Source organism: Falco cherrug, chromosome 2, assembly GCF_023634085.1.
Source record: "Falco cherrug isolate bFalChe1 chromosome 2, bFalChe1.pri, whole genome shotgun sequence".
Taxonomy (NCBI): domain Eukaryota; kingdom Metazoa; phylum Chordata; class Aves; order Falconiformes; family Falconidae; genus Falco; species Falco cherrug.
The window spans coordinates 45,290,806-45,311,686 of NC_073698.1; the positions used below are offsets into that span (position 1 = coordinate 45,290,806).

A 20,881-nucleotide genomic window follows, 5' to 3' on the forward strand; every position below is an offset into this window, starting at 1 on the left:
CAGGTTGCATTATAATAGGGTGAGAGGAAGGAGAGGAATAACACAAAAATAAGCTTTACCGATGGTGCTTCACCAATGTGAACATGCATTTTCTGCTTAGTTTCACAGAGCTGGCGCAGATGCAAGATCACAAGTTCATTTTCTTCCTGGTCACTGTCAGGCTTCATTTTCTGTCAGTAACAGCGAAGAAGAGAAAAAAGTTCTTTCAAGTCATGATTTGCTTATTTTCCCTTACATACGTATGTATTCTTTGAAATTAATATACCAATATGCCAGATGCTACAGCATACTATTAGTATGCCAAATTGACTACTCTTTGTGTGCCTCCGTACTCCTGAGTAGAACAGACCAAGACTTTCCACATGGAAAAATGTTACAGGCTGTGGAGGGGAGGGAGCCTTATGCCCACACATTTTGTTTTCTGAGGCTGTCTGCCATTCTATAGCCTTATAAATGGAGTAAGGAACACAGGAAAATCAAACAGCCACTCCCTTCTTCAGGGAATGAGCTAGGGATGAGCGTAGCCTTTGGGAGCCTAAATTATTGTATGCTTCATATACTTGAGTACACTTGCTTGCACCAGAACCTTGCCTCAGAGTAAGTCAAAAAAGGCAACTTCTGTAAAGGCCAGACACGTTCCCAGTATCTGCTTGTCTCATCTGCTCTCAGCTCACTCCCCTAACAATTTTAAGTAGGGAAATGTGTTTACAGATGAAGAACTAAGCTCAGAAAAAAAAACCTCTGGGTATGAACACACAGCATCTCTGCAGACTTGGGAATCAAAACTTTTCCGACAGCAGTGTATCGCACATGAGGTTAGGTTGGAGCATGCTATTTCAGTATGATGTTTAGTGGAAAAATTAGTAAATTCTAGATCAGCTGCATAACAAACCAAACAATCAAAACCAAAAACGTCTAGTCCATTTTATCATGGTCTTTTTCAAATTTGAAGAAGAGCTTCTAACATATTACCTGAACACGTTCAAAAATGTCTGCTTGCTCATTATCAGTTAGTGACGACAGATGTCTCTGAATTACAAGTTTGGCTCTTGGTGGATAGAGTCCTGAGAAAAGAAAGGAACATTAAAGCTTCTAGACTCTCAAATGATCTCTTAAAAAACTTTCGAAAACAATGATAGTAGAAGATTTAAGCCTTCATTTGAGTTGAAACAAGTTTAACATATAACAGCTGTATATCTGCAGTATACATGATACAAAATGCTTCAGGTTTTGCTAAACCACATGGTTTTGTCTCCTTTCTTTAGCGGTAAAAACAGAACTAGCAGCAGCTAAGTGTCTGGCTCCTGTGTAAAAGGTTGTGCTCCCTACCCCGCTGATGTCTTCTGTCCTAGTACCAAGAGATCACTGACAGCTGGAAGCCTGACAACTGTACGGCAGAGGAGGAAAAGAGGAACAGATCAGGGATATAACCGGAGACATACTCAACGCACAGGATCCTCCTAAGTTTTCAGGTGCTGTTAATTGAAAAACTTAGATGCATTTCTACACAAGCAAATGGTATGGTACGGTCATACCAGAGAACTGAAGAGACTTAAAATCAAGAATAGCAAAAAACCAGTAAGAATAAAGGAAAGAATTCCTGATGTTTGATACAGGGCAATCATGGGGGAAAACAAAACCCCTGAATCAAATGAAGATACATGGGTCTTCCATCCAAGGTAGATATCATTAACAGAAAACTGTAAAATCAGAACAGATAAAGATTTTTCCAAATTCATGAAGCTCTAGGTTGGATTATGATAAATTTCTACACTCTAAACAAAGCAGATGGATAAAAACAAAGGAACAGTAAAGTATGTCTTTTCAGTCACTAAGAACAAAGTTTATGGAACTATTATTGTGGTACTCAAGTTGTTGTCCTAGAAGAGATTTTATTTTAATACCGGATACTCATCCCAGGCTTGCAAGTACCTGTGTTCAAGATACTTACGCTGCCTTATAAAGAAGCCTCTACAGTTTTTCATTTACAGAGGACTTTCCCTGTTAAGTTTTATCACTTCTGAATATCTGTTGTTAAACACAGAAAGTACTCTTCACAACCTAGCAGAATTTCGCTCCACCAAGATTTTATACTTTGCCTTTCATCCACCAGAGGGAGCTACGTACCTCATGAATGGGAGAACCGGCAATTGCCAGCACCATCATCACCAGGGCAGAAGATAAAAGACTACTATAACATACTTGGGGTTTTTTTTGTACAACACTTCGCAAGGAGACATAGTGGAGTGACTATAAAAATAGCATCCTGTTAGTAATTATTTATTTTTTTGATTATATCTTGTAAGATTTTTTTTTGCATGTGTTCTGGCATACCTCACTTCCAGAGAAATTACAAAGGTTTGTCTACTCTTATTTGAAGCCAGGTAATTGCCCTAACTTTCTTTATTGGTTATTAATCTCCTAACTCAATCATTTATTTCCCCATAACAGAACTAGGTTTTGAAGTGTGTAAGAGAATAAACACAAAGAAGGAAAAAATAATTCCAGACAGGAAAGAATAAACACAAGAAAGCAAGACCATTTTTGATCAGAACTGTCTTTTTATGACTCATTTTGAAAGCCTGCACCTTCGGGGAAAAAAAATTAAAAAAAAAACCAAATGGAAGGTGAACTGGTGGATTTTTCTGCACTGCTTAAAATTTAAGAGAGGTATGATGATGAAAGAGTATGTATCTATAACAGAAGCTATACTGCATTCAGTTGCAGGATCATTACTGCAATCACCTCCACTTGATTACAGAGAGTGCAAAGGATGGTTAGAATTGCTTATTGGGATTCTTTTCCCTCTGTCCTTATATCGCTTAAGTTGAAAGCGCTGGCTAACATAATTAAAATTCTAGACTAATCAGAAAAACACAATTAGAAAATAAACTCAGCTGCTACCTTCAATTCTTTCACAAAGTTTGTGCAATGAATGCATAGGGCAGGCCTCACACAGTTTAACCTGCGTCTTGGCATTTTGCAGAGCTGCAGCAGTGCTAAAGGCTTGTTTCAGGGTTAGCATTACCTCATCAACCTATAGAGGAAGGAGGGAAAAGAGAGTATATAAACAAAAATGCATGCCATATATGTCAAATTAGATTTATAAATCACATCACAGAGAGGTGCTTTATAATCAAAATAAAACCTTTTGCTGTCTTCTAAAGAGATCAAGGTTGAATTTCCAGCTTTTTACCTTTTCTGTGGACGCTCACCATTCTTCAAGTTCAGCCAGACAGTGTAATTTTGAGTATCTATCTGCTGCTGCCGCCCAAGCTTACTGGGCAGGCAGCTGCTGTTTTAAGAAGCTGCAAGTGGGAATTTTTGGCTTGAATATATGCTGGCTAAGTAAAAAGCATTAATTTCTTTTCCCTTAGCTTCACGTTTCTCCTGTAAACTGCACATGCTCCCTCTGAATGATTTGCTTCCTACCACTGCATCATTTTAGCGCAAAATCCCACAGATTCATCCCGCTGGCAGACGGGAGCTTCCCACAGCAGTTCACTTTTCTCCAGGCTGCTAAACTGGCTACCAGCTTCATTACAATCACCAACTTACCTTTAAGTACTGCTGGCCTGCCTTGCAGTCTGCCCTGATCTTTACCACTAACACAAACACAGCGGTGCTATGTTCCCACACAACAGCAGTGGAAAAGCTCAAACTTTCATGTAAGAGAGGTCAAGGTGACAGTGTTTCTCCACACTCATCCAAATACACTCCCAGACCTTATACACAAAGCACTTGGAGTTCCCTGTCTGTATTTTAGAGGAATACAATGCTTACTAAGAGCTGGTCACTTGAGTCTTTGAACTAGCATGGAAAGAGGGAGACAACAGCTTGATGACAATCTTAGGAAAGAAATTAGTATTCTACTGCCAAATCATATCCTTGATTTTACCTGTTGGGTTTTTTTATAAGCAGGAAGTAGAAAGCTGAAATAAATATTTGAGACCAAAATCATGTAGTCTGACATTGAAAACAAAGACTTTCTTTGAGTGTCTTTCACCTGGGTGGGGGCAGGGGGGCCTTGACTGTGGATATTTGATTTAGTTTGTGTCCCAATACATTTAGGTTTTGAGGTTTTTTACCTTTTTTTTTTTTTTAACCCCAGTTTTAAGCACTACCAGGAATTTCTGGGTGCTCCCTCTTTAGCAATGAAGCGGGGCATTGAACAGTGAATATCCATCTTGCAATACAGACTGATAAATTTTTAAGAGTTGGTAACAATGCCTCTCAAATAAGATCCACAGTACAGTGCTAAGCATATGGATTATGACTACACTAAAATCATGAGAACTGTAGCACAGACTGTAGCTAGGTTTAGAGCGAACATACACAAGCCTGGTACCACAGCCTGCCTGGCAGCACAGAATTTGGAAAGCATTAGGTTTTACAGCTCTGCCCTGCCACAATCCAACTGCCACTGGGGTCCAAGCAACTGCACCTGGAAGTAGCTCAGGAATGTTCATTTCATATTGCAATGTGGGCATACTCACACACATCAGTACTAGAATACGTGAGGAGGTTCATAAATACATGGTTTCTTTATATACCACATTTTTAGTCTTTGAATTATGCATGGTCAGATTTATCAGTAGGTCAGATGTAACATTCTCTGTTAATACAGAGTCGGAGCTGATTTCATAAGAAGCTCTCATACTGACAGAAGTGCAGCCTCAGCTACTATTGTACATCTAGGGCTGTTAGCTGTTTGAAGTTTTATTAATGTAATCTATTCACTCTCAAGCTAGTCAATGGATTAAAAAATTACATGTTCAGCTAGCTAGAAGGGTTTTAAGATTAGCTGAAAAAGAGCTAGCAGCTGTTAGCACAGCCATCAGGAACAAACATGTTTCGGAACAGAAAAAAACAGAAACCAGCTTCTTTTTAAAGTGTCAGAGCTTTAAAATAAAAATGTAGTAGCTAAAATGATCTCCTTGTTTGCATCTCACATCATTAAGCTAAGCTACCTTTATCAGTTAAATCACTGGCACCTGGAAGTTCAATAGACTGATATATATACTTTATCAAATGTCCAACTGACTTTTTTATCGCTACATACATCCACACATACTATGGTTTTCTTCTCTCACAAGATGCTGTTATTTTCTTCTCCTGAGGAACAAAACAGGCTACAGGTAAAATGATAAAGTCACATGCAGGCTAAAGACACACGCAGGATCAGCCAGTAGTTTAAACCCTACCCTGAAAAGTATGTTTGGGTTTTATCATCAGCTTTGTTACTGATTCAACGCATGTAATTACATGTTTAATGTGGAACCAAATGTCTTAATCATTAGAAATGCAAGAGTTACAATCAAATACAGAGCCCAAATACGCTCACAGTCTGCATGTGCAAACTCAACCATCTGGATTTTTTCTACATGTTCTTGATATATGCATCAGTGGAGTAGCAGGATATAGCTATATATGAACAGGATGTAGGTATTTCCTATTACATGTTTTCATATTCACAACTGAGGACTCACACCTGAGAAGACGTGACCACTGAGTCTCAGTTGACACGGCAGAATAACAGAGACTCCCATGGTTTAGGAAATGTCTCAGACATCCTCCGACGGAAAGGTCAGAATTGTTAATAAATACTCACCAGAGACTCACTTGCACACTGGAACACATAGCAAACATACTGGCTTAACCCAGGTTCAACAGATTCCCGGCAAATGAAACCAAAGTGATCAACGTGTTTTATACCCTAAGAGAGTTTAAAAAAACCAGCATTAGTAGACTATTTCCTAAACAGGTTTTGCTTCCACAAATAGGTAACAGACTCCAACACTTGCCAATACAAAAATCGAGAAACTATGAACGCATACTCCTAATGATCTATTTTACCACTACAGCAGTTATCTTTTAAATTGCTTTTTGCATTTATTAGTTACATAAAGCTCTTTATACAAACCAAAAGTTATACAGCAATAGACCTGGACCTGAATTTCTTCCATTAGGAAAATGGATTTTCAGGCAGCAAACTAAAGAGTCCTAGGTTGTATCTGAAATCATCTCTGCAGTTGAAAATGTATGTGATGAGCCCACACCAAAACATGGGACTGGACTAGCATCAAAGTAGCGACAGATCTTCACTTTCCTCTAAAGTAAGTTAGGACTACACCAAAAAGAGCAGGGAATGAGTGGTGGCATGCAAAATTCCAACCTAATTCTTAAATAAATTATTTGAAACCGAGTTAGATACCAGAAGTTTCAAGACTTACTACACATTACTATTGATGTGTAGTATCAAGATCCTAGTCTAACTGCTTGACAGGGAACATTGCCTTGCTGAAAACAGCACTGAGAAGATCAAAGAGAGTTGCTTCCTAAGAAGCACTATATTCCCAGTCTCAGTTCATGGAACATGACTCACTATTGTTAAAGCTTTTGCCAATGTTTTTATCATCTGAGTATAGTAATAGTAGATTTTCTCCAAAAGAAAGCTTAATCCCTCAAGTCCAAATACAACAGAAGGCACAACTCAGTTGCTTGGATCCATCTCCAAAGAAAACACCTATATTGTAGAAAGAGGAGAAGAGGCAAAACAACTTGCTTGTCACTACAGAAAACACTCTAGACAAAATTGGTAATGCCGTACGTGACAGACTGAACATATTGTCACAGTACGCTGTAGTTTTTAAAAACAAATTTCCAAAAGTTGTATCTATGCTACTTAAACAAAACTTAACAAAGGTGCAGAGGGCATCTAAGATGGCACAAACTACATTAATTTACCACAGTTCATACTAATCCTGACTTAATTGAACTCATTTTCCTGTGACACATGAAGTCTTCAAAAGCATAAAATGAAAAAGAACAGACACATAACACATATGCTGATCTATGTAACAGTGAAATGTTGCCTTCTGTTTTGCAAGGAGAACATTTACTCAAAATGGTTCAGTGCAATGCCAGTTCTCTGCTGACAGTGCTCCTGAACAAGTCCACAGCTGTCCAATTTCTCAGTCTCCACACGAGAACATTTGTGGGGGAGATGGACATGACACTTGCATCACTGAAGTGTAAATAGCACAGGACATTCCTCAATTAACAGTACCTCCATCACATTTCTTTAAGAGGGTGGCTGGACTTGTCGTGCCAAAAGAGCAAAGTTTGTTGCTGTTCTGGGGTCCCTCAAGGTCAGCAAGGCCACAACGAAAAAACTTCTACAGCTGTCTGACACCTGAGCTTAGGCAGCACACACAGGGATTTATCATCAATTATATTTGCTGCTTTGACAATTATATGGAGTGCGGATAATGAACTGAATGCAGCACATCAACCATACTTAAGCTACAGAATAAAAATACCTTTATTAGACCAGACTAAAATAATTCAGAATGCAAGCTGAAGGGAACATCTCCTTTTCATCATCTGCAAAGCTCAGAACAAACACTCCTAGGCTGCAGTCCCACAATATGCACTAAGTCACTGCCCTATAAATACATAACGGAGGAGCCCTGTCGCTAGCACCGAAAAAAGTACTGATGGGGTTTATGCAACCAAATCTTTAGTCTTGAGCAAATAAATGTTTCATTTCTATTAAATAGAGGAAAAAAAAACCCCAATCCCTGACTTCTCTAAAGTAGCCATTCTGCATTAGAAAAAAACCCAAACAAAACCCCCACAGTATTGTTAGCGCCTGTTTGAGTTACTCAAGCATGCAAAATCACAAAAGCTTTGCTCCATATGAAAGCAAAGAGGTGTAGCGAAAAACTCCATCTCCAAAGCCCAACACACAGCACGACTTACACTATTTACTGGACACAGTTATTTTACTCGTCTGCCACGGTCTTCACCCCACTTTAAAATCAGTAGAACAAAGGTTGTCCCCACTTAGGACTGTTTTGTTTGACTATTATCAGTATGTATATGCAACCCAGGAGCCCAGTACATAAAGTTGAAGTGTCACTTTTATTCAGGGTAGTACCAAACAGCAGAAGACTTGAGACGTCTGCAAATTTTGCTTTCCATACTACTGCTTTAATAATCTCTTTGATCTATATTTATTAAAAGCTATTAATAAATACATCACTGTTTGATTATACTGTCCGATTCTATATTTGCACTTGATTTTTTTCTCTACCAAGCCCAATACAAATTGTAGTTAAACAGCAAAGTCTGTTTAAGGGCCTGGACCTTTAGTTGGTAGCTCAAGGCTCCACTTGAGTTAGAAGTACTGACCAGTTCTTAATTTGTATTGGTACTGGTAACACAGTCCTGCAAGAGCAGATTTACTAGCATTACAATGAAATACAGGTTTAAAGCATGCCAGGAAGTATACTTTAGACTACAATAACATTTAAGGAGGCCTGAAGTGATGCATGTGCATGGCAAATGAAAGAAGGTAATAATAAAGTAAGACTTCAAAACAGAAAGTGCCCAAAGAAAGCAAGTGATGAACAACAGCAAGACAGAAAGGTAAATCCCTTGGCCCTGGCATTTAATGTTACAAGACACATTTACTTATTACTAGACATAGCTGGTTTCACCTACTGCCATGTTCTCCAGAAGAAATGATGCAGGTGAACTATTGTTTCTCTGGAAGGCTGATCTGATTCTCTCCTCCTTTCATTCTAGAGGCTTTCCGGAGTGCAGCTGCCCCGAAACAGCACACTCAGAGCATCCTAAATGGAGATTAAGCTACTTCCAAAATTATATCCAGTGCTCTTCCCAAAGCAAAACAGTTTATCTTTTGACCAATGATAGAAGTTGCCACTACCAGAGCTCAGACTGGTCATTTTGCATTCATCTTTTCTGTACTTAAGCTCTTTGGGATCTCTTTGCATTATGATTGTGCTTCCAGATGAGTGAAAGCACCAATTTGAAAAACAGCTCTCACTCCTGTAAGGGCAAATCAGTACTTCAAATCTGCTGCAAGTGTTCATGAAGCAATCACAGTTTAATATCCAATTTCTTCAGCTGTACTCCCACAAAAAGCAGACGCACCAAACTTTGTGTAGGATCTGTATGTGCATTAGCCACAACCACTCGAAATTCCCTGCTGTCTCCCACTTTTTTTTTTTTTTTTTTTAAGGAGCCAATGGGGTCAAACAGCAATTTACTTACTTTCAGGGTAATTTAGATAGGATCAACTGGCTAAAAATGGCCTTTGACCCTGAATAAAGGAAAACGGCACAGAATGCTGAAAGAGAATTCTATGCTTCTTTTTTTCTGCTGCCTATAGACCAGCAAGGCAACCCAGCTAAAGAACAAATAAATTCCTTTTCTCCTGATGATCTACATATTGCTTCTTATTAATGCTTACCTGAGAACATGAGGAGATATCTTTAAAATTCTTTTCAAGCACAACAGATTTGGTGTCCGGACTGATGAGGTTAACTTCAAACCTTCCAACCTGGGGCAGGGGAAAATGAGGAGAAAAATAAGTCTAGTTTATGACTGTCTTGGAGGCACAACATTAACAGCAACAAAAATGTGACAATCTAGACCTTTCTTATTCACATACCTTCAGCACAACAGCTTACTCAGCAGCAGCAAGGGTGCCATAATTGAGTCTATGTTGAGTAAGAATATTTCAGCAAGAACAATACTCTCAGTTGAATAGGAAAAAGACTTGTGAAGAAGACAGCTCTCCCCCTCCTCCCCCCTGCCCCCCTTTCTTTTCAAGTTTATTTTTGTCCAAAGACCACATGTTTGACAGACCATACTAAAACATTTAGCAAACAATGTGGCTAAATTAAAAGCTGCAGGAAAAAACAGATTTTGAAGATTTTAATGTTTTTTTTAAACTATACTATAGAACAGCTGAGAAACCATGTTGATCTTAAGGCGATACTTTTTGTTTTTGTAGTAATTCCAGACGAGAAAGGGTAGGTTTTGCAGCAAGCCATCTTTTAGCTTTCCCAAACTGCTTCTCAAGCCTATGGAACTTACTCCATAGACCTCAGGGAGTTTTTCAGCTAAATCCTTTTCATTACTAGTGATAGCTGTGGCTTTCTAAAGGGCAATGCATTCTCACTTCAGTTAACACTTCCCCAAGAGAATAAAAGACCAGAATGATCTTTAAAGCAAATGGAAAGACAAAACCCAGACATTTAGCCCGTTGTTATTTTAAGGTCCAAAGAGCTTTCCTTTTATGGGTCACCTCCTTTAAGTGTCCTTTTGTTTTCTTAATACACAAGCTCTGAAGATATCAAATGCACTTCGGGCAAGAGCAAAAATAACCAGGAGGTGTGAAGTAAGAAGCCTTCAGTGCAGAGATATTTGAGTACTCATCTGGGAAAGACAAGCTGAACATTAATACAAATTATCATAAAGAGGCTGGCCCAAACATAAGGCTTTCATAGTTTTATGTGAAGTTTTGTGCAATTAAAAAGACACTCACAAAAGAGGATTTGTTCGGATGGAAGCCTTCATCCATCCTCTTTTTGAAAGAATACTCACTTTTTTCAGCTAGGTCCTAGATCTCACCAATATGGACAAACCAAAACTGCATATAAAATAATTATTTCCCTAGAAACTGTGATTACTGCACAAGTAATTCCTTTTTCTGAAAATTTACCTGAGCTCACACATTGAGATGACTTCCTTAAAGTTCAGCTACTTGCATTTCAACCATTTACGATCAGATACATAAATATTTATGACAAATCACAAAACCATACTGAGTCTATACTGTTTATCTTGCAAAACTTGTCTCAGCTTCAAACTGCACAGGGGAAGATACAGTGCAAAACCAACATGCAAAACTAGCTCATCCTAGTACACACCTGGAACAACATAGTCCTGTTCTGCTCAGAATCGGACGGCTGAACATGACTGGGTGCACTTGCATGTCTTCTGCGTGGCTGTATTTTCAGGTTTGTGTCATGAACCCTTCTTTGCATAACTGCAGTGACACTGCTACACCGGGAGCGAAACTCTTGCTGCTCATCAAAGCCAGAGTCCTCTAAAATTCTTTCTGGAAAGGAGCCACGAGTGCTGACCAGGTTGGTCAAGTTGGTCTGGCTGCCAATTGTAAACATTGCAGCATGCCCTACAGTGTTACTTGGGCTGTCCAGCTCCTCAAACGGGCTATCTGATGGAGAAGATGGCACATTTCCTTCACTCAGGGGTAAGTCTAAACTTGACTCGTTATTCCGCTGCTCATTTAATAGTTTCAGGCGCTGGCGCTCATGAAGGCTAAATTTCTCAATGCAATCATCAATTAGCGTGGAGGGAGCTTTCTTGTGAGCCACCGTCACCTTTCCACAGTACAAGACCTCAAATTTTTGAGAGTCATAGAAGGCATCTTCACTATCCTTACTTGGTTTGGCATCTTCTTTTAGTGCTGCTTTGGAGACTTGCCTTATGCTGCTGATGACATCAGGAACCTAAGGGACAACATGAAAGGTCAGTTTAGTAGCCACACATGACATAGCACAGACAGTGATACGTCAAACATTTGTTACTGTTAAGCAGTTACACAAGTTACTTCTTCAGTTGAGTGCCACTAGCTTCTTGGATGAAAATGTAAGAATAGGAAATTCTAAATTCTGTACAGACAATTTATGCAGTGGAAGCAAAGCAAATAATTTCTAATTTTTTTTTTTTTTTTACTGGAACTTTTTTCAGAACATAAGGTTTTAAAGCACAAGAAGGTCTACTGACCAATTTTCACACTTTTTTCTTTTTTTCCCCACACTAAGACTGCCTTCTCTTTTCCTGTAGCCCTCTTCTCACATCAGCATCTCTTGTTGATGTATATTGCATCGGACCATCATGGTTTCTTTGTTTTTGTTTTGCAGAGCCAGAGATTCCATTCTTACGACATTTTGTGGAAACAGTTTTGTGAAAAAGACACCAACAATCCCCATCAGTTTCAACTGCCAGCTTTACAATACAGGCAGCAGGCATATGGAAATTTTACTGATGTACCATCTACAATTGCATTAGCTCTCACTCATTATCTACTACAAAAATCTCACCCCATCCATACTATGGCATAGTTTAAGGTCACACTTCCTGATGTCTTTACTTTAAGGTCACACTTCTTGATGTCTCAGTCATCACGCAATTAAGAAGTACACCCCAATCTCTCTTCTCCTCCATCATGCTTACCTACAGATTCCTACTATACCCTGTAAGGCCAAACTGCGTATCTCTAGTAGAAACTCTTGATTTCACCCAGTCTTTCAAGGCCACCTAGTTCTTCTTCCACCCTATGCCAATCACCTGGGGAGGATGTCTGCCTTCAGTATCAACATATTTAATATGCAAGCTCCTTTTTCATTTTGTCTTCAATAAAGAAAGCAAGGAATTGTCCAACTCTACTGACCACAGATGAGAGTGTTTCTATTTGCTCTTTTGACAGTACCTACCTCTGCTTAACCAAACCTCTTTCTCACCAGGTCTCATCTTCTTTGGAAGTACAACGAATGGCATCACTTACATGCGTTGGGGAAATTGCTAGTGGCAGTGAGACCAAAAGACAGTATCTATCTGATTTACCTTGCAAAAGAAATCACTTATCAACACTCACCTAATCCAATGCAATAAATCAACAGCTGCTGCATTCCATACAGCTTCCCACCATATCTGTAATATTTAATCATTTGTCTCAAAGTATTTTTTCTATTTTTTTAAAAGAAGATATTACTCCAAAGTCACACCTTAGTTAATAATCCATGCTCCCTACAGTATCTCTTTCTTTCAGTCACATGATACCAGTTGAAACTTGCTAATGAGGCAGTAATCTCATATACCAACAGTTTTGCAAGTGACAGTGGAAAACTACCTCGTTTTAGTCCCCGTCTCCCATTACACACTCCTCATCCACCGGGCATTCAACTCAAATCTGCTTCCAGTCCATTTATTGCAAAATGAAATTCAATTACCCTAAGATCTACTGACTGTCTGGCTTTCATCCCTATAGATGTCATCATCATCTCAGTTTTCAGTGAGGCTAAAAGTTAGTTCTGACATGACACAGATACTAGAGGGTATTCAATCTTCACTCATTCTCACTACCAGGCTGCTTTACAATTTACCAGGCTGCGCCCAAGGGGCGCTTCCTCTCAGCCATGCCAGCTCAGCTGAAGATGGACATTTCTCACTTCATACATGCTAATTCATATTCCAAGACGCAGCTCTTTTTCCACTGATCACTCCTCTTATACTTTCTATGGTCTGTGCTTAAAAAAGCTCTAGAGTTGAAATCCCTTAGCTCTCTATTTTAGCAAAATTCACAAGTTAGCTGTCTGTTAATTAACATTTCCCTTTTTAGAATCCAGAATTCATTACAGGACAATTCACTTACATTTCCATTCAAAGTACAGTGATAAATGATAATTCTAGTCAAAATGCATAAATTCAACATGCAATCAACTACCATAATGTCAGCTGTTTAACTGGCAATTTGGATTTTTGAAAAAGTACCATCACTTCCACTGCAATTACTGGGTTCTGCCACTTGCTCATCACTTCTAAGGTAAGACTGGAGAAGAAATTCTTCGGTCTTTCTAATAATACCCAATAACCTCCTAACATCCTCCCCTGTCAGCAGATGCCCAAATAGGCTGAGAAGACAATATCAAGTCTACCACAGTAGGATTCCCCATCCATCCCCTCCCTCTGTCAGAGATATCCCCTACAAACATACACATAGAGTTTTAAGTAATGGCAATTCTATCTAAAAAAACCCACAACCACAACAACAAAACTCCTACCATCCTGCTGTTCATCAGCTGGTTTTATTTCCATCTTCTCCAGATCATGTATACTCTTCAGACACTAGTATTGAGTCACAACTACTATTGCACAATCCCTGCTCCCTGTATAGCTTTTGCTTCTACCTATCACATAAATTGCTACAGCGTTCTCACTTCAGCATAGAGGGATCCTAGCATTAGAGCAGGGGTTTCAGCTCATACTGCCCAACCAAACCTTATTCCCTGCTTTGTTTAGACAAACTTTTTTACAGGCCATGTTATTTTTTAGAGTGCACCCTTCTCAGTATTCATTTTTTTCCTGTTTTTCTACCTATCCACAGAATTCAAGTGAAAAATCAAGGTGAAAACCTGATACCCATCTAATCACCATAGTTATGAATACTTTTCTTATATACATATGAAGAGGAAAACAATGTAATACAGGGATATCACAATGGATAAGAAATATCTGTCAGTCCAGAACCAGTTCCAGATGCCTGTTGGTTGTTTCATGAATTCTCTAAATAGTATGGCCCAAAAAACAGCTAGCTTCAAGTATAAGATGCAAGACAGATACAAACATTGCTAGGCTATTAGTCATACATACAGATTTTATTGGTCTTTTGTGTACAGGAGTAACTGCATACAGATGACAATGTGCCCAGTGATCAACGATGTACCAGCTTGTACCGTTAGACCTGACTCTCTTCACTTCCAGAGTGATACTACCTTATAAAGAATCAAGTGCCACTGCCACCTGAGACATACCCGATCAGATTACAGTATCTTAATGTTTTGACTTTGGGCAAAAACCGTAACTGGGATCAAGTGGAGTCTAAACAAGAGATTGCATCTCTATATTCCTGAAATACAAGATACAGGAAAAGTTACACAATTAACCAGGCACAGCAACCATCCCAATGTGGCTTTTTACACATTTCTTTGGCATATGTCACTGGTTTTTGACATTTTGCTCCTCTGTACATCACGAAGTCCCAGTCACAAAAGTTTCACCATCAAAGTTGTGTAACATTTTTGGATTTGGGTATTAGCTTATTACCTGTTAATGCTGAAAATGTAGGGCAAAGTTAGACAAGACAGTAAGCAGAATGGAGATTTTAAAAAACTGAATTAACAGGATGAAACTGCTTAACTGATTTTAGAAATCAGTTTAGCAATATTAAGATGACATACTCCTGAAACATTCAAAACCTATTAATGAGTTTCCAAGTTCTAGTACTTCCCTGCAGCAGTCTCATGAAATTAAGCAGCCAAAGGGGAGAAACGGGATTCTTATTCCTGAAACCCACAGGGCCATTGCAGATCTTCCTGAATATATGCTATCAGCTGTTACAGTAGAGCACACCAAAAAGGTGAAATGAGTTTTTAAGCATTCACCATAAAGAAAATAAATCCTTAAAACATTTCAGAAATTAATCTATTTAAATACTCAGAATTTTTGTCACCAAGCCTTGAAGACAGTTATGTCAAAGAGGGAGGCTGGAGTAGAGGGGGATAGGCAGTGTATTTGCAGGGTGAAAGAGGCACACTTCCAGCCCAAACAAGCCCAGAGGTGTTAGTGCTGGAATAACGCAAGCAGATGTGATTATCCCTTGCTTTGCCTCTCCCAAGTCCCGTGGTCTAGGGGTCTATCACCTTTTTCCAAATATTGCTGGGCAGAGAAGATGACTACATCCCCAACTGAGTTGCAGAGGATTTCTTAGGCAGAAAGGTCGGAGTCAATGGTGCCATACCGCGACAGCAGTTCTCAGATCAGAAGGAGAAAGCAGAATCTCTGAATAGAGCCAAGAGAACTCAGAAGAACAGAGATCCTTCTTCAGGGCCTGTACCAAAATGCCCGCAAATGCAGGAGGCCAAAAAGACAAGGATGGACAGTGGGTACCAAAAGTACAAGACTAGGCCTGTGATACTAATTCAGCTCCTCAGTGTGAGGAACACTCCAAAACTTGGTTCAGGAGAAAAAAAAAAAGAAAAAAATTAACACTACTGAAACCAAAAAAACCAAGACTGTGAGTTAAGAGGCAAGTAAGAACTCCTCCATAATGATATGAAATAGGCAATATTTAACTCCAGGGAAACATGACTGATCCAGTAAGTCTAATTAAAGAAAAAAACAAACCAACAACCCCACACTTGGGAATCAAATCAAATTTGTTATTATTTGCATTTGAGTAGCCTAAGATTGAATGAATCACTCTTCACTGAATTATATCTGATTCAATACATGGCCATTCAATAAGTCAAGTTAGCTGTAATCATATCAGAACAGATGGAACTGGTCGAGTTCTGCATCACTACAGTAAGATTCAGCTCTGAATATACAACATAAGTGAAGCATGAGAGGTGTTATACTGTCACAAACTCTGTTTACTACAAACAGTAGACTTTTGGTAAGCTGAAACTAATGGCAGTATAAGTTTTAGCCAAACAGTCCCCTAACTTATTCCATTTGCACTTCATACCCACCTTGTCCCACCTCCCCCATGACCTTGATTACAGACCTTATGTACATCATACAATTGGCCAGCTAGTGTAGATGAGGCTGCAGTACTTAGCCTGGCTAGAAGACAGATATATTAATACCTGAGATCTGCTAATTCCAGCTCTGCAGGTTATGGGCTCCATCCAGTTCTGTCCCTTGTGACTAGACCTACAACAAGGTCAATACACAACAGAGAGCAAACACCTTCCTCGTGCACAAGTAGTGCACTGTTCAAAGTGCATGTGAACAGTACTGCCAAAAACTATTCTATTATACATAGAACGAACACAAGAAACTTCACTGTGTTCAACGCAGAAATGTATTTTCATGTTGTAAATGTCAGCTTAGCTAATGTAACTAACGCGAGATCTTTCATCTGACTTGATTAAAACCAAAGAGAGGACTACAGGAAAAGAGCAGAAGACCTTTCTTCACAGGTCTTCTCACGTCATGCAACTAGGTTTTTGTTAAAATTAATTCCAGTTTTAATCAACCCTGCCTTAAAGCCCCCCAAGAAAGAACATCCCTTATGAGGTATCACCAATATCTTGAAGTTGCAAAACAGATAGGCTATCAAGCCTACTAAATCATGCACGCCGCAGCATAACACTAGAACAGTTTGTCACAAGTCTGGAATAGGCAGAGTATCTCCATGGTGATACTGCACACTTTCTTGAATAGCAGTGACAGAAGGTGAAGCATTAAAAACAACAACAATAAAAAATACACACACACTCCCTTTGAATTTACAACAGCCTCCAGTGAACAAAGGTGGAGCTCCCCTTTTTGCTGGAGGGATAACATTCAAATGCATCCCACAGTAATTACCAACCAGTGCTTTCAATTTTAACCCAAACCTTGAACTTGAACACTATGGATATTGTAAAGAAGAACAAAATTCCCTTGCTGTGTATCATTATCTCCACAGCTGGACAGAATTTCACTGTGCAAAGAAGCTATAGCCCTTGTTTGTTTCTAGCTTTGACATGGAAAATGTCAGTCTGCAATACATTAACAAAGCAAAGCCCCTTTTCATACATAAGGCTTATAAACATTAGGATGACTATAAAATACTATCTAAAATCTGGTTACTTAATGACAGCAGTTCCAGCAAGGCAATTACTTTCAAAGCAAGGAAGAAGCTCAGCCCCTCTCACTCGATCACCACACAAGGTGCAGTGTCAGACCCCTTTCACCATGCAAAGAGACACGAGATGAATGAATCCATACACACGTTAGAAGCAGTCAGTACCTTCTGATGTGGCCTCCAGTTCAGAAGCACAGGCATGTCCAAGCAAAACTGTCATCAAACTTTAGTGTGATGAACACGAGGGCTCATGAATGGATTCCTGGGATAAGTGAGTGCAGAAAGATCCCCCTCTTCACAAAGGGCTGGCAACACTGCCAGCATTTCCTCAGGCTCGTTTCATGATATCAGGGTAGAGCCAGAGCTCTGCGCAGCAGCCGTTATGCTTCAAAAGCCAAGTATTTCCTGACTTCAGGCTGGAAGCACCCACACAGCTTCGACGGGTCCCACTCACGATTGAACTATGTATATGTAAAAATGAACAAAAGAGGAACAGGATACCATCCAGAAATCAACACCCTGTGCTTTGCTAATTACTGAAAGAGTTTGGCATCTATCAGTTGGAAACCAGCACAACTCTGAGAAAAAATTAGGAGCAATCTGATGTGACTCTCAGTTACTGTCAAGTTGTACATCCATAAGACAGGAGAACGCAGCCACAGCAGTGAAACATGAACAAAGACAAAATAAGCCATATATTACACCCTGCTATGTATTGGGCATTCAACACTGAGGCAAAGTTCTTATCTTACACCAAAACACACCCAAATGCCAGCCAAAGCGCAGATATCAATAACTATTCTCAACCAGAAAGAAGGGTGGGAGAGGGGAAAAAAAAATGTTTTCTTTTAACTGCTATAAATGTTTTTACTACCACCCAGTTAGTACAGCACCGATAATCCAGACCTTTTGTACTTCCAAATATGCAGCATTCTGCTGCTTCACACATTGGTGACAGTGCTACACTTAACAGTTCACACCATTAAAAAATGCATCTTTCTGATAAAGAGATAAAAGTCCAGTTCAGAGTAATTTAATTTATGCAGTCACACAAGAATTTGTTGACTTTGTTTATGTTAGAGATGTTTAGAAACTAGAACAGAAGAGTTTGTCTCCATTGACTGATTTAGTGCAGAAGAAATACTGACCATCTTTGGTTTTACAGAAATGAGGATTTGTAACCAAGAGGTTACAATGCTATCACAAAGGGAAAAAAGTAACAGCCAAATTGCTAAGCATTTCTGCAACCTACCTGCACTTACATGTACTTCTAAAAATGCAGTTTAGAAAACACAAAGGCAGGTTCTCAACAGGCAGCAATAAGCGTCTACCACCAACTCCAATTCATTCTGCTGCAAGTCTGGGCTAACAAAAACACAAGCCCAGTAGCAGGAAAGCTGGAACACAGGGGCTGGCAAAGAAAGACCTAGTGAAAGCAGCTTTTGGAGCTTCGAGCTGACTGTCATCTGTGGCAGCTAGAGCTTTCATGTTTCTGCTGTTCTCTACAGGTTCATTCATGAGTATAGCGAAAGCTTACAGCAACAGAAAACACATGATGAAGAAGCTAAAACCCATTAAAGAATTATATATAGTAAAGTTTTGCTTTCAAGAGACTGTCTTACTCCTATTTGCCTGGCTGTATTTTTTGCCAGGTGACTGGTCAGGACCCGATAGCTTTGTTTCTAAAGAACTGCTACAGAGCAATGCACTTATTTTACTGTTGACCTTCAGCCTGTATCAGGGAGATCACATACTCCTGCTGAAGGCAAAGCTGAAGACTACCACTAAACCAGCCCAAAGGGAGAGAGATTTTTAGATAGATATGGCAAAATTAAATTTAGTTCTCAACATAATTCTTACTTCAGATCAACCCAGGAATTACTTGTGCTGTTTAGTTTTGATACAGTCAACAAGCAGGATAACAAGTCTACCACAGTTGCGCAGCTTATGTTTAGAGAACCCACTACATTACTGAATTTGTTACTGGAAATTTGTGGATCACCTTACATATTCTGTGTGCTATACATGCACATAAGATGCTGTTTTGCCAAGTATCCAAATTTAAATAAGCAGTATAATGATAGAAGGTGGATCAAGTTACTTAACAGGAAAGAATGTTTAAGAGTTACAACATTGTTTGGATGCCTTAGTGGACAACAGATGATTTTTTTTATACTTGCATGCAAACACTCTACAGTGGTATATCAAAGAACTTCAATGACGGCAGCGACAGCACAGCTCAACAGTAACATTGCTTTAAGTAAGCACGGCTCTTGAATTCAGTACCTTTGCTCCCATGTTCAGGCCAGTCAGGCTGATGCTTTTCCACCTTTCAGATACAGCTCACACTCACTCTGCTTGAACACTTCGCAACCCATAGAAGTGTCAGTACAGAGCTCTCATGACGATCCTTATGTTCTTTGAATATGTAGAATAGTAAGTCTCAATTCACCTACTAGTTATATACTTTAAGCATATGCAAGTACTCTCAAGTTTGTTTCCAAGTTCAGGGCATAGTTCCTAGTGAAAGGTTTAGCAAAGTACAGCTTCCTTGAGAAGTTTCAGATGATGTTACAACTGCTTTAACCAAAGTTTTTCTAAACTATGAAAACACAGATTCAGGTATTAACTAGGAATTTTCTCCTGAAAACTCTGTATTTCTAACTTAATTTGGCACTTCATTTTCTAGTAAGAGGTTTATTAAAGAAGATGATGTTTTTAAGAACTCCATCATGTTTAACACATACCCTATTTTTAAAAGGGCTTGCCTGAGAAGATAAGGCTGTTACATGGACAATCCCAAACAATTAATACATTTTCTACATTCATTTCCTTTTTCGGGGAAAAAAAAAAGAAGCTACAATTGGAGAGCTCACTGAAGTATTTTGCCCATTTATGGTCGCTATCTACTTCTCAAATACAGATCATAAGATAGTGAACTTCATTTTAGCAGATTTAAAGTGCAAGTGCTAAGATCGAAATAAGTGCTCCACGCACCATATTTAAGAAAGTGGCAGTTTTCTTAATTCAGTCATTTAGATAGAAGCTCTCAAGATTTTAATTTAAAAAGATGAACTAACATGATTCACTATGAAACAAACACACCTTGGAAAGTCTAGTTTTGCCCTAGTCAAGAGATCAAGGTTTCGGGACTCCTCCATGTTGGACCATGATGAGTCCTAAAGTGAGTATCAGCCAAGATTTGGTTGAGAACCACCTGCATGTGATATCCATGGACGCCACCACCTTTGTAACTTATTTGGTACAATAACCACTGTTGTCTTCTATCACTGAAGGAGATGATGATTCAGTGCTTACTATGGCAGATAGGAAAAATTACAGACTTTAATCAGTCTAAGAGATCTAGCAGGTGTGTATGTATTTGGTCCAGAAGAAGTCTGGCACTGCAACAACTTCTAGCCGCCTTAATGATGCCAGAGCTTCCTCAATGATATGAAACCAAGGAGTTAGGTCTCCTATTTTATGTTTTTTCAGAAACTCTTGACTGCAGTATTGAGAGGCTTCAGACTAAAAACTTTTCTTAAAAAAAAAGCTCTGCTTACAGAAAGCTATACACCAGTGTCAAGCAGCACGTGATACTACAGTAGAGACACAAAAAAGTTACTA

General features: G+C 39.1%; 1 protein-coding gene across 1 annotated transcript in view; it reads right to left on the reverse strand.

The window, feature by feature from the left end:
* TBC1D4 (TBC1 domain family member 4) overlaps positions 1-20,486 on the reverse strand; it is a 57,014-nt gene extending 36,528 nt beyond the window's left edge. The window contains exons 1-7 of the mRNA XM_055703311.1: positions 17,420-20,486; positions 10,746-11,348; positions 9,281-9,370; positions 5,612-5,716; positions 2,905-3,037; positions 973-1,064; positions 60-170 (exon numbers count right to left, since the gene is read on the reverse strand). Of these exons, the coding sequence (XP_055559286.1) occupies positions 60-170; positions 973-1,064; positions 2,905-3,037; positions 5,612-5,716; positions 9,281-9,370; positions 10,746-11,348; positions 17,420-17,455 (1,170 nt within the window). The 5' untranslated portion in view covers positions 17,456-20,486. The remainder of the gene's footprint in view (positions 1-59; positions 171-972; positions 1,065-2,904; positions 3,038-5,611; positions 5,717-9,280; positions 9,371-10,745; positions 11,349-17,419) is intronic.
* Positions 20,487-20,881: the final 395 nt, after the last annotated feature.